At 33.1% G+C, this 12,890-nt stretch overlaps 1 protein-coding gene across 1 annotated transcript; it reads left to right on the top strand.

Moving 5' to 3' along the window:
• The first annotated feature begins 442 nt into the window (after window positions 1–442).
• On the top strand, window positions 443–12,446 carry LOC140050189 (uncharacterized). The gene is made up of 25 exons (XM_072095272.1): window positions 443–505; window positions 1,145–1,368; window positions 1,475–1,627; window positions 1,830–2,030; window positions 2,181–2,312; window positions 2,648–3,150; window positions 3,498–3,590; window positions 4,100–4,449; window positions 5,068–5,158; window positions 5,543–5,698; window positions 6,222–6,323; window positions 6,767–6,926; window positions 7,178–7,235; window positions 7,540–7,626; window positions 7,734–7,888; window positions 8,086–8,290; window positions 8,581–8,807; window positions 9,036–9,173; window positions 9,433–9,564; window positions 9,848–10,016; window positions 10,529–10,607; window positions 10,755–10,871; window positions 11,122–11,304; window positions 11,637–11,741; window positions 12,059–12,446. Exons 2-25 carry the CDS (start codon window positions 1,164–1,166, stop codon window positions 12,200–12,202), a joined length of 3,945 nt encoding a protein of 1,314 aa, XP_071951373.1. The 5' UTR covers window positions 443–505; window positions 1,145–1,163; the 3' UTR covers window positions 12,203–12,446.
• The last annotated feature ends 444 nt before the right edge of the window (window positions 12,447–12,890 follow it).

Here is a 12,890-nt window from a genome sequence, read left to right as displayed (position 1 = left end):
CTACAGATCAATTGTATTCACCGTCCAATTCAAATACAAATAACAAAACATACACCAAAACAAATTTAACAAGAATATTATAATTATTATGATACGATAAAATAAAACAAACTCTGAATAAATGAAATAAGATTCAATATTTGTTTGAACTTTTTAAGTTCTTCTTCAGGAATGAATAGTTTAATAAAATGATGAAATATTGAAATATTAAATGCTATTTGTGGACCCTCTGATTTCTTGAAGATGTTAAAATTTGAAAATTATTTATATCATTAATTTAAATTTCAATATGTGTGGCTTAATATTACATTTACAATGATCAATCCACTGATAGATGTGAATACAAAATTGTCGACATTATATCGTAGTGGCAAGTTTGGCGTTCCATAGTTCACTGGAATTCCACACAAAAAATACGCTCGACTCTTTTCGCGAGCGAGAGCGACACACACACACGAGTTTTGGGGTTTTCAAAACAACGCTTTGACAGTGAGTAAAAGGGGAGGTAAGTAAGCCTAGGTTTAATGGGTTGTAGGCCTAGTAGAAATTAAATATCGCAGGCTAATTAATACAAATCTACGGTAGGCCTCCTGCAGGCAAATTTAGCTAGGGTAGGCGGCGTTCTGTACTTTCGCACACCTACCTGGGCATAAGACTTAGACTTCACAGCCTCTCACCACCATCATACCATCACTTACTGCGTAGCGTGTGAATGTTTTTAAATTGTGTAAGATCGAGAAATTGAGGTGCGAAAGTGCAGTAGCATGCGTATGAGGCTATACCTACTCCATGCTATACTGTACCAACAACCAAGTTAATTGGTAGGCCTAGATTTGAGGTGCGAAAAAAAATAGCTTCCCAGGCCGGCTGATGCGCACTGAGAGCATGCGGAATTAAGCAGCAAGGTGGGTCAAGCATCAAAACAAAGTGAGTCGTGCAAAGCTTAATTAAAGGCTTTGTGCATGTTCCAAACTCACTGGATTGAAAGTTGAGAAACGCAAACGACTGCGCGATTGTCTCACGATTTATGTTCACATTGAAATGTTTTTTTGTCTCGTAAAATGTAGTTCCGTTTGACACTTCAGTTGTGAATGCTTACTTAGTGTGCACCGGCCTTCTTTAATAATATGACTTTTTCTTATAGATTATTTTACAATATAAAAATGTCTACCGACGTTACAGAAAACGAAGAACGTGTGATAAAAGAACAGGTGATAAAAGATCTGGTGCAAAAATCGTCTGAGAAGAAAAAAGGGAAAAACATAAAGCAAGTTAAAACGTCAACAGAAACGCCAACACGGAAACGAGGAAGGCCGAAAAAGCAAGTTACTGATAAGATTATAGAAGAACAGAGTCTACATTCAAAAGGTATATATCGTTACTGATAGCTTGTTTTACGGTAAACAAATTTGTAATCATTATTTCTGCATAAAATAGGCCTACTATTGTTGTTGATTTTCATTGTTGTTTATAGAATGTGAAAGAGAAACGCAACTTGAACAAGAAGATAATGAAAATCTTTTGGAGAAAAAGGAAACACCTAAAGAAACGCCGACACGAAAGCGAGGAAGACCTAAAAAGCAAGTTGTTGATGAGGCTGTAGGAGATAAGAATTTATCTGCCATAGGTATGTAGTGATCAGTAGCTTTAGTTTATTGAAGACAAATTGGTACTTGTATTTATATTTATTTTTAATTCTGCATAAATTAGACCTGCTTAAAAGTAGCATAATTTAAATGCTAACTTGATGTCAATGGCTACCATATGTGTCTACCTGAACCAGTACCAGTACTAATGTTTTTGATTGATTTCCAAATTCTTAATTTTAGAACGTGAAAGAGGAATGCAATGTGAGCAAGAAAATAATGTGTTGATGGACAGAGTTGAAGAAAAACTAAAAAAAGGAAGAATGGAAGAAGAAGTAAGTTCACAAAAGGTACCGTCTATAGAAACGCCGGCAAGGAAAAGAGGAAGACCTAAAAAAAAAGTTATTTATGAAGCTGCAGGAGATAGGAGCTTATCTTTAATAGGTATGTAATGTTAGTAGTAGGAGTATTGGTAGCTTCTTTTATGCAGAAAAAATCGGTAATTTAATTTGAGTATACAGTATTCATTTTCCATTCTGTAGATTAGGCGTACTATTGTTGTTGATGAATTTCCGTATAAATTCTTGATTTTAGAATGTGAAAGAACAATGCAATGTGAGCAAGAAGATAATACTAGAGAAGAAGTACTGTCTAAAGAAACGCCAACACGGAGGAGAGGAAGACCTAAAAAGCAATTTGTCGCAGATCATAGCGTGTCTTCATCAGGTAGCCTTATTGTTTGTTTCATTATATTCGTTCTCAATTTGAAGACATTTCGCAGCCACAGTGCAGCACCTGCAATGAGTGACAGACAATGATGGGGGTATCCGTATGCTATGGTTTGCTACACCCCTGCCTAACTCGACAAAAACACTGTAGCTTCAGTTTCATTCTAGACACATTTTATTTCTTCCTGCATACACTTTATATTTTTTAATTTAATGATCAAATATTTACAGTATTATCAAATCTTGAAATATTAAAAGAAATAAAAATTATTATTTCTGCATAGAATATGTCTACTACTGTTTAGTATTTTGTATAACTATTTTTGATTTTAGAATGTGAAAAAGGAACACAATCTAAACAAGAACATAATGTGAATCTTGAAAATACAAAAGGAAGAATAGACGAGGATAGTCCTGTAGTTAAGAAAAAGAGGGGAAGACCAAGAAAGCCTAAAGATCCAGAAAGCACTTCAGATGAACATGAACCAAAAAAGGCAAGAACGAATGATGATGATGCAGATGAGACTAGTTTGAGATACACAACTAAATCAGGTCGTAAGGTCACAAGAAATAGACACACAGACGACGATTCAACGTTTACAACTTCCACTGAATCTGATACTGAGCGAGAAGGAGGAGGAGGAGGAAATACTCATATTGACATCTCAAAACTAGACGAACATTACAAAAAACTGTATGAAAAGTTTAAAGAAAAGGCAGAAGTCTGGGTTGAAGATTTAAATGGAAGGGGCAGTGCCAAGTGTGCGTGGTGCTCTGTAAACTTTAAGAAACTTAAATCAATATTAAAGCATCATGATAGATGTAATGAATTATATGTAAGTTGTTGTTCTCCTTTTTCAATTCAATTAAAAATAATTGTTATCTCAAGGATAAATGATGTCCGTGGTGCTCTGTAAACTTTATTTATTTATTTTATTTCGAAACCCAACCAACAGCAAACAAAAAAAAATTTGCCAATAACAGGAGGTTTGGTAACTTAAATATATTGAAGCACAATGACATGAATTATATGCAAACACCTTTTTCAATTCAATTAAAAATGATTAGATAAATAACAAATAATGTCTTAGTTAACTTTTGAAGTGAAGTGAAGAAAAACAGAAAATAAATACAGTAGTTGTTGAATATTTATAGCCAACTGGTTTGTATTTTTATTTTTCAGAAAAGTGGTTTTCTTTGCAAGGTGTGTGGCGGTGTATTTAAATCGCCGGCTAGTTTAAATTACCACGTACTTGCAAATCATACAACTGAAGTAGTAAGTTGATAGTATTTGATTTTATTATTATTATCGTCATATTATCATAATCATCATCATAATCATCATCATCATAATCATCATTATCATCATAATCATTATCATAATCATCATCATTATCATCATAATCATTATCATCATAATCATTATCATCATCATCATAATCATTATCATCATCATTATCATCATCTTTAATATCATATGCTATTTGTACAGCATAAACTTGTACCTGATAAAATGAGTGGTATGTCTAGAGACAATAAACATTCTGCAGTATCACATCTTCTTACAGCATTCTTAATCCCATGTGGGATACGGCAGTATAGTAAAGAACATTTAGAGTGTTTGATATAGTTAATATTTAAGAATTGCGGTTCAATAAGGTTCAGGGCCTGTTACTGTCAACCTGTCAATAGACGCGATACTGTAAGATTGTTATTTTCGCTAGATAATGAGACTGTACAAGAATCAGCTGAATGTTTTTGATTAATTTTGTTTTGAACCACCAGTTAGAAGAACGTAAGTTAGATAAACACGGAAAGATAAAAAGTGAAAAAACACTTCTTAAACAACTTCTCCGTCAAAAGAAGAAACTTCAGTGCAAAGTTACATCATGTGAAAAGTCCTTTACAACAGTTCATGGCTACCTGTATCATAGAGACAGGTGTGGAAAGGAAGTAGTCAAGTATCTATGTGCATTTTGTGAAGGAACTTACATTTCGGAAGCAGGACTTAAGTATCATATTAAATCTATGCATACCAAAAGCACACCAGTTGTTGAGCCTATCAAGGAAGACAAAGATGAAGTGGATATGGGAGTCAATGCTTCGGGGAAGCGTAGGAGATCAGCGGCTCATAAGTAAGACATTATGGTGCAAATATTATAGAAATACCGCCTCATAAGTAAGACATTATAGTGAAAATATTATAGAAATACTAAATAATTTGTTTAATCTATAATAGACATAAAATGATGCTCTCCCATGTCGTGAACCTTAGGTATATTGAGTCGACTGGGGAAAAAAAAACCAAAAAATAAATAAATACTTTTACTAGTAGATTGTTGAACTATGACCCAGACCACTAAACTGTAATGTTGATCCAAATGTAGGGTATTTAAATGACCCCTTTAGAATAAACTTATAGGGTGTGTTTATTCACCTGGGTAAGTTGGTGATCTGCCCACCAAAGTTAGTTATAATTTGTCAATGAAGCAAACTTACCCGTAATTCCGAAATAAAAAGATTGAATGAATACTTTCTTGATGTTAATGGGTCAGTTAACAAGCTAAATAGCTTATATAACCCTTCCTTCTTTCTTCTTCAATACTATAATTACTGTATAGATGTTTGGGGAATCCGTGTACGAACAATGTACAATGATTGTACATGTTCTTCTTTTCCTAATTCAAATGTTTTCATGTATTTTTTGACTACTTTGAATTTGGCTACAAATTTAACATTTTGTTTAATTACAGAGCAATGGCATCAATGAAGGAACTCAAAGAAAAAGGATTTGTAGAAATAAAAGATACAGAAAAAGAAACCACATCCAAGTATGACTACCACGTAAGTACATACTTAATACCAATTCCTTTTTTTAAGTACTGCTAAAAGTATTTCTGATAGTGTTACTGTATGTATAGGAGTGGAGCTGTAGCTTGGTGGAAACGTGCTTGCCTTTCAATTTTAAGGTCCCTGGTTCAATCCTGACCTAGTGCCAGGGTTGTAACTCACGACTCTTTCAACTCCACTCCATAAGCCTCAAATGAGACTTGGTTTATAAGTTATAAATTATTATATAGTTTATTATCATATATCCATCCTATAATTGGCGGGTTACTCGCTATTGGATGTAAGATTATATGGCTCTTACCACATAAAAGGACTTTAACTGAAATTATTGCTATTTCGGATGATGATCATAAAATATCAATGTTCTTTCTCTACCAGCTGTTTACTTCACCAAACATTGTGATTGACACGGATTTGGTGCAAAAGTGGAAACTGTTGTTTTCTAAGAAGCAGCGAGTGAGTTGCCCATTTGACTGTGATTATGAAAGCAGTCTACTTGCAGCACTGAAAGATCACTGTAATTCATGCAAAAATGTAAGTTTATTACACATTATTTAAAAATCTATCAAACAAAATGGTGAATGGGCTTTCATACTTTGCAGGCCCATCCTGTAGAACAGACTTCCCAGTGAAATCACACAGTTTACCTCATTAAACCTTTCTAAAAACCCATTTATTTAAACAAGCTTTTTTAAAAATTGAACTTTGATGTCTCTAAACTCTGGAAATATGTAGCCAAAATGATGTACAACACTGTGAGAATGATTAGTTTTTTGGCGCTACATAAAAATGAATTAATATTATTAGTGAGTGAGTTTCCCGTTTGACTGACCCTTAGAGATCAGAATAATGGATGCATTAACTTAAGCTTTGTCTACACTATCAAACTTTATGTGACAAAAAAAGTTAAGCATATCACTACCATATTTTGGGCACATCACTCTTTTTTGTTAAACTAGTTTGATAGTATAGACAGAGCTTAAGTGATGTTATAGGAATAGAAGTGTCCCAAAGGAGGATTTCTATTTAGTATAATGTGTTTACTTTGGTTTTATAGAATCCTAATATTGCTAATTGTGAGCCTTATAGATGCAACCTTTGTGGCAAGGAATACACCAGCAAACCATCAATTAAAAGTCATGTTAAGTTCCATAAACAGGTATTTATAAATCACATTTGTACAGTTAATAACAATTGTACTCATCACAGAGGTTTGTAGGTAAAATGTGGGCTAAAAAATGGAGGTTAGCCTTTTGACCTCCCTCCCTCCTAACATTTGTCATATTTCTTTCAAGAGCTGTACAGTATCATTAACAAACTTTTCCAACCGAGAATAAAAACCTCCCACAGTCTATCAATGTCACTTAAAAAAAAAAAAGAAGTTGTCCCTGTTTCACCAGACAGAACATTTAATAGGAGAATGTGCTGCCTCACACAAGCTTTGCTTTGTTGGAATTTTGCTCCTCTTATTTCAATCAAATTATTGTTAATTTTTGTATTATGAACTTATAAGAGAAATAAATGTAACTTTCTAGATTCAACACCTCTTCAGCAATAATAATAAGTTTAAAATTATCCTAATTCTTACACTTTTATACTTAGGAAGACAGACAGAAATATTTTATTGAGCACAACATAGCAGAATTTGAATCATCTGATAGTGATGAGGACAAGATAGTGACCGACGGTGAGGATGAGGAGGACTTAGAAGATGATGATGTCAGCTTGGAGTTTGGAGAGTGTGATGATCTCATACCAGCAGGTAAATTATAATTCACAATTGAGTTTTCATTCAATTAAAATAATCTTTATTGCAATCAGTATATTAAAAAAAATATATGATTGTTAATTACAATTCACAATATATAAAAACTATGTACCATAAATATCAAACAAGAAAGAAAAAAGGCAACAATTTAATTCCAGATATTTCCAAAATGCTTTATTTATCATCAACAACATAAACAAATAATAAAGTCTCCTATTACAGCAATTTTGTTTTAAATTTTGTAGTATCTCTAAGGCAAAATATGGTTTTGGCTGGTCAGTGTGTTGAGCATTTCCTCAAGTGGTAAGTTGTCCTTTATTTTGCATAGTACCTCCATATACAAATCCTACAAAAAAAAAAGAATAACAATTTCAACAGGAAATACAATATCCTAACATACCAATTTGCCAAAACGCTGATGTAGGTTGGATTGTGGAAGTACGTTAACTATGGTTTGAATCAGACTATTACAACTGTCATGAATTCTGTTTGTTAAACTTTGAATGGAGTTCCTTTAATATTCATAGAATGAGGGAACGTTATTTGTTACAATAAGGCTAGTTGATTAATACCTCTTTAAATCTAATTAATGTTGTGATTGTTTTAGGAAGAAAACAAACCACTGTGACCTAGAGAAAAGATTGTTTCAAGAATCCAGTCAGCAATTGAAAGAGTGGAAATTGTTATCTAAAAGGTAGAAATCAAAATAGTTTATTTTAAGAGTTAATTAAGTTTATAAAAGACAGCGTTTCCAAATGACACAAAATGTTTATGTAGTTAGTAAAAATGGTTTTTTTCCAGTGAATCTGAAAAAGTAGAACCAAAGTGCATGAGGTCACCAAGGTTTAAGATCAAAGTTGATAATGGAAGCACCGATATTGAGAACGTCACCTATGATGAGTCAGAAAAGCCTTTTATATTGGAGCGTTATCAGTGTTTAGAGCAGACAAGTGCAAGTAAGCATTGTAGTTATATAATTGAGAAAAGTTTACAATACCATATTTGGGCATATCAAATGAAGATATGATATGCATGTTACATAAATTGAATAATGTTTAGACCAAATTTAACTAATGCATGACGCTATCAAATTCAAGAATATGTATATTTATTATGAAAGCTTAAAATAGTTTTGTTTTTTTGCTTTATCTAGATAAGTATGCTCCTAAAACTATGTTTGTTGGTGGGCCTGTATGGGCCATTGCTTGGTGTCCAACTCCACATGGTAAACCATCAGCCAATCAGTATGCTGCAATCAGCTGTCACTCATATTTTGACTCCACCCACAAAAACTGTACACGTTATGAATATCCAGGTGTTATCCAGATGTGGAACTTTGGTTCTCTTTTGGACAAGGCGTAAGTAAACAAGAACAACTACATATTGTTACTATATTAACTGTATTCTGCTGGGATAACTCTACAGATAGTAAGGAAGGATTCATTCCTTTTTTAGGGGTGTTTGCAGTTTGATGCTCCAATAATTAGTTAAGGGGCATAATGAACAGAAATGCGCTTCTACTAATAAAATTAATAATAATTAATGAATATAAAATATAATTATGAACTATGATTAAAGCTTATAGCGCATTTTTTTACTTTTCTTTTTTGTGCTAAATTGAAAATGTAATCGTTATTTCCAATTTCAGGAAACATAGGATGCCTGTATTATCCTATGGCATAGCGCATAACTGTGGTGCATTGTGGGACTTAAAATGGTGTCCATCAGGTTGCTGGGATGACCCTACAGATATTAAGGAAGGATCCATTCCTCGTTTAGGGGTGTTTGCAGTTGCATGCTCGAACTCTACCGTGTGTGTATTTGCAGCTCCACATGAAGAGGCACTAAATACTGAAGGAAATGAAGGACAACATGGTAAAAAATGTTATTCTAAACATTAATGTTGAAACTAGCGCCTCTACACAGGCTCTTAATGAGGGTGAACTAAAGTACACATGTAGAGATTCTTGTGTATATATTTGTCCTGTGAACAGGATGGACACCTTTGATGAAGGACAGGGAATGAAATCACTTCTGGTTATCCTTGGCAATTATATTCTTAAATTGAGAAAATAAAATTTAAGATACCAATTGTATTTTCAGATTTTTATGATGTTGAACCAACTTTAACCCTGAAACCATCTTCCTGCGCAAGTGATTGGACAGCTATTGGCCAATGCTGGTGCCTGGATTGGTTGCCATGCCAACCACATAACCTTATTGTTGCAGGATTTTCCAATGGTAAATTATTTTATTATTACTGAATTTAAAATAATTTTTTCTTTAAATACAGTATATATATTGTTTATTTACCTTTTTGTCACTGGATATTCAGTATTAATATTGTTATGTTGTTATGTTTTTTTATATGTTTTATCAAGGCCCCTAAATGATACTTAGAAACAGAATATAAATAGAGTAATGAGTACAATATCAAGGCCCCTAAATGATACTTAGAAACAGAATATAAATAGAGTAATGAGTACAATATCTGATTTAGGTTTGATTGCATTTTGGAACCTGACAACGTCATCACCTCTTCTCAGAGAAGGAAGCAGTAACAAACTATATCCATATAAAACCATACTAGCTCATGGAAACCAAGTGTCAAGCATATCCTGGTGCCCTTCTGGTATGTTTCAATGTTTTCTGTTTTATCAATTTTACAAGAAAATCCAAAATAATATTGAAGTAATTAGGATACAGTCCACTCTCCCAATACTGTACTCTCTGAAAACCGGAAACTCTCCCAAAACCAGACCAGTCCAAAGGGTCCCAAAGGTGTCCAGTATTCAATTCAATTTATCAATTCGTCCTGGATGAATTTGGTTGTAGGCAGCATGTGGTCATAGTCAGTAGAGCTGATAATGTTTATAAAGTTCAGTTTATTATAATATTCACATCTTTTTTTACAGATATTAATTTCCTGGCGTCAGTTGGTTACGATGGTAGAATACACTTCTGGAATCTTCAAGACTCCTACCAGCCGTTGTTGACGCTAGAGAGACCGCACCCTCTCGCCTGCCGATGGATGGTACACAGCAAGGGAATTGTATGCTGCCGCGACACAATCACATCTGGCCAGTACGTTTTAGTTTAGACACAATCACATCTGGCCAGTACGTTTTAGTTTAGACACAATCACATCTGGCCAGTACGTTTTAGTTTAGACACAATCACATCTGGCCAGTACGTTTTAGTTTAGACACAATCACATCTGGCCAGTACGTTTTAGTTTAGACACAATCACATCTGGCCAGTACGTTTTAGTTTAGACACAATCACATCTGGCCAGTACGTTTTATTTTAGACACAATCACATCTGGCCAGTACGTTTTAGTTTAGACACAATCACATCTGGCCAGTACGTTGTAGTTTAGATTAAAGATGCAAGAAATGTTATTGGTCCACTTTAAAATGGAAATTCATTTTGCTTGTCATAATTAAGACAATAAAACAACAAAGAAAAATACATCAAATTGCAAAATGCAATGTTAAAATACTATTTATAGGCCTATGTTAAACTACTGTTAACATTTAAATTCTACAACCAATATTTATTTCTTAAACTTACTAAACAATTTTTTTTTTTGTAGTGCATCAGTTACTTTTCAGGACTACGGAGCTTTTTATCATAAAACTCAGACAATCATTCAGAAGCAGTCCTGTATGTTAGTGAGTATTGCTGTATAGCGCCATTCGAATGATAGATCATTGCTCGTACTGTAACACTGTTTACTTTGATGTTAGGCCTATACTGTACATGCCTAAGTTTATCTTTGCCATTTGGTTGGTTGATTTCATATCACATGACTATTTCAGGCACTTGACGCTTCAAACTGGCTGAATGGCATCGTGGCCGGAGACGTTCTTGGTGATGTTCGTTGTCAGGTGTTGAAATTATCTAAAAGATCAAACAATCGCTGGCAATACATGTTTGTGAGTTACATTAAAAATATTGCATAATATTCAAAATGAATATCCTGATCCTGATATCAATTCTTCCTGTCTAAAGGCTTCTTTGCTCAGGCACCAGAGATCTGGAACCAACTTCCTCGTTCCATCCGTTCAATCTCTCTTGAAAATTCACCTATTTCATGTCAATAGTTATTTTTTTCATGTTGCGCGTTGAGACTCCGGTAAAGAGCACTTTATAAATGTTCGATATTTTTATTGTTATTATTAATAGCCTATTTATAGAACGACAATTAAACACATAAGAAATATAAGCAATAATGGTAGTACTGATTCTGGAAATAAGGAAAATGACTGTGTACTTCATGGAGATGATGAAGAAGAAAAGAATGAAAAGTCAACAAGCTTAGCAAGTGCTTATGATGAGTCTGTTCTTATTTTCCATGATGCAGTCAGGGTAATAACAAGCACTTTTTCATTTATTTTGTCTGCAATTTTTATTTTTTCGTTTTGGTTGATTCAGTAGTGAGGGTTCAGTGTCATTCAGATACTGTTATCTTTTACCTTTTTAAATACAATTGGTCCATCAAAGTCTTCACTTTTACCAAATTCAAACCCATCCATCATAAAACTCCTGTTAATTGCTACGACTCGACCAAATGATACTTTTTTGTTGTTTTATTTGTAAATGTAGATATGTTGATGATTGATTTTGGTTGTAATAAATGTTGGATTACTATTTCTGTGTTTGTATTTGTGATACCATAGGCATTTCCTTTTTGTTTTCAGGGTCCTATTGGCAACACTGTGCCTGCTATTGTAAAGAGGTTGCATCAGCTGGATAAAGTATCACACTTCCAACTCTACAAGCCACTGTTAGCATCTGTTCAAAGAGTAAATATTATTTCCTGATGTTTTAAAAAGAATAATAATGAGTTAAAAAAAATTTATATTATAAAAGCACCAACCAAAAATGTGTTATCCTAAAACACATTACGGAGATGAGATGGACCATAATTCTGTATTGTTTAGACAATTTTACAATCAGGATTCAGTGAGGTTGTAATGAGTCACACAAATATATTAAAGAGGTCATTAAGAATTCAATAGTGAATTGAACATTGAGAAATTGCTAGTCCAATTAAAGTACAGTATACATCATTTACTTAATTTTTAACAAGAAATTCACTTTAAATTGTTCTCTTTCATAGGCAAGCTGGAATCCTAACTTGTGTGCTGTCGGTTGGGTACTTACTGGTGGTGAATCTGGACTTGTGAGGGCGCACTATATTAAGGGAATATTTTACGATTCACTTAAAGATCAAATAGCAACGATTTTAAAGCAACATTTATAAGATTTTAGATTATGTTTAAAATAAATCTTTTTTCTGTACATTTACACATGCAATAAAATATATATTAAAATATATGAATTTGCTGTACTCTAACTGGATGTATTATTAAGCATTTCTACCTCTTGCATAAATGAAACAAAACATGTTCTACCAACAAATAGTGACAATTTAACTGACAACAAATATTTTTATTAAATAAGAACTTAAGGAGGAAAGAAAAAGTAAGCACAAACTTGCAGTTCAATCAGTTATTGTTTTTCCAATTGTTGTTTTTATAGTTTTATAATAAATGTTATTTAAAAAGAATTATTACTTTGTATTCAGCAGAGTTTATTGTTATGAATTATTGTAATAAATTGTAACACAAATGCAGTAAAAGTATGATTCGTACATGTCTCTCTTTGAGTGACAAAAGTACGACAAAATAAACTGGGGACTTATTTATTTTTATGCTTGCGTACACAAAGTACAATAGTTTTTTTTACATTCATTGTGTAATCAAAAAATGCTCATTCCCTATAAAATACCTCTGCCATAAATTCTTAGTCTAAATATATTACTCTCCATGACTACTAAGTAATCACAATCATAATTCAGTACACAATATACTTAACCAATCATAATTAAGTACATAATTATTAACCAATCATAATTCAGTACACTAATATAATTAACCAATGAAAAATAA

Source organism: Antedon mediterranea, chromosome 1, assembly GCF_964355755.1.
Source record: "Antedon mediterranea chromosome 1, ecAntMedi1.1, whole genome shotgun sequence".
Classification (NCBI taxonomy): domain Eukaryota; kingdom Metazoa; phylum Echinodermata; class Crinoidea; order Comatulida; family Antedonidae; genus Antedon; species Antedon mediterranea.
Note: the sequence above shows the minus strand (reverse complement) of the source record. Positions and strands in the feature narration are given on the sequence as shown.

What these genes read in the sequence shown, in the direction of transcription:
- LOC140050189 (XM_072095272.1), top strand. Translation starts at nt 1,164, where the DNA reads ATGTCTACCGACGTTACAGAAAACGAAGAACGTGTGATAAAAGAACAG. An exon ending in GTTGAGCATTTCCTCAAGTG is followed by an intron (nt 7,236 to 7,539) that starts GTAAGTTGTCCT and finishes TGATTGTTTTAG; the next exon opens with GAAGAAAACAAACCACTGTG. An exon ending in TTTAGAGCAGACAAGTGCAA is followed by an intron (nt 7,889 to 8,085) that starts GTAAGCATTGTA and finishes TGCTTTATCTAG; the next exon opens with ATAAGTATGCTCCTAAAACT.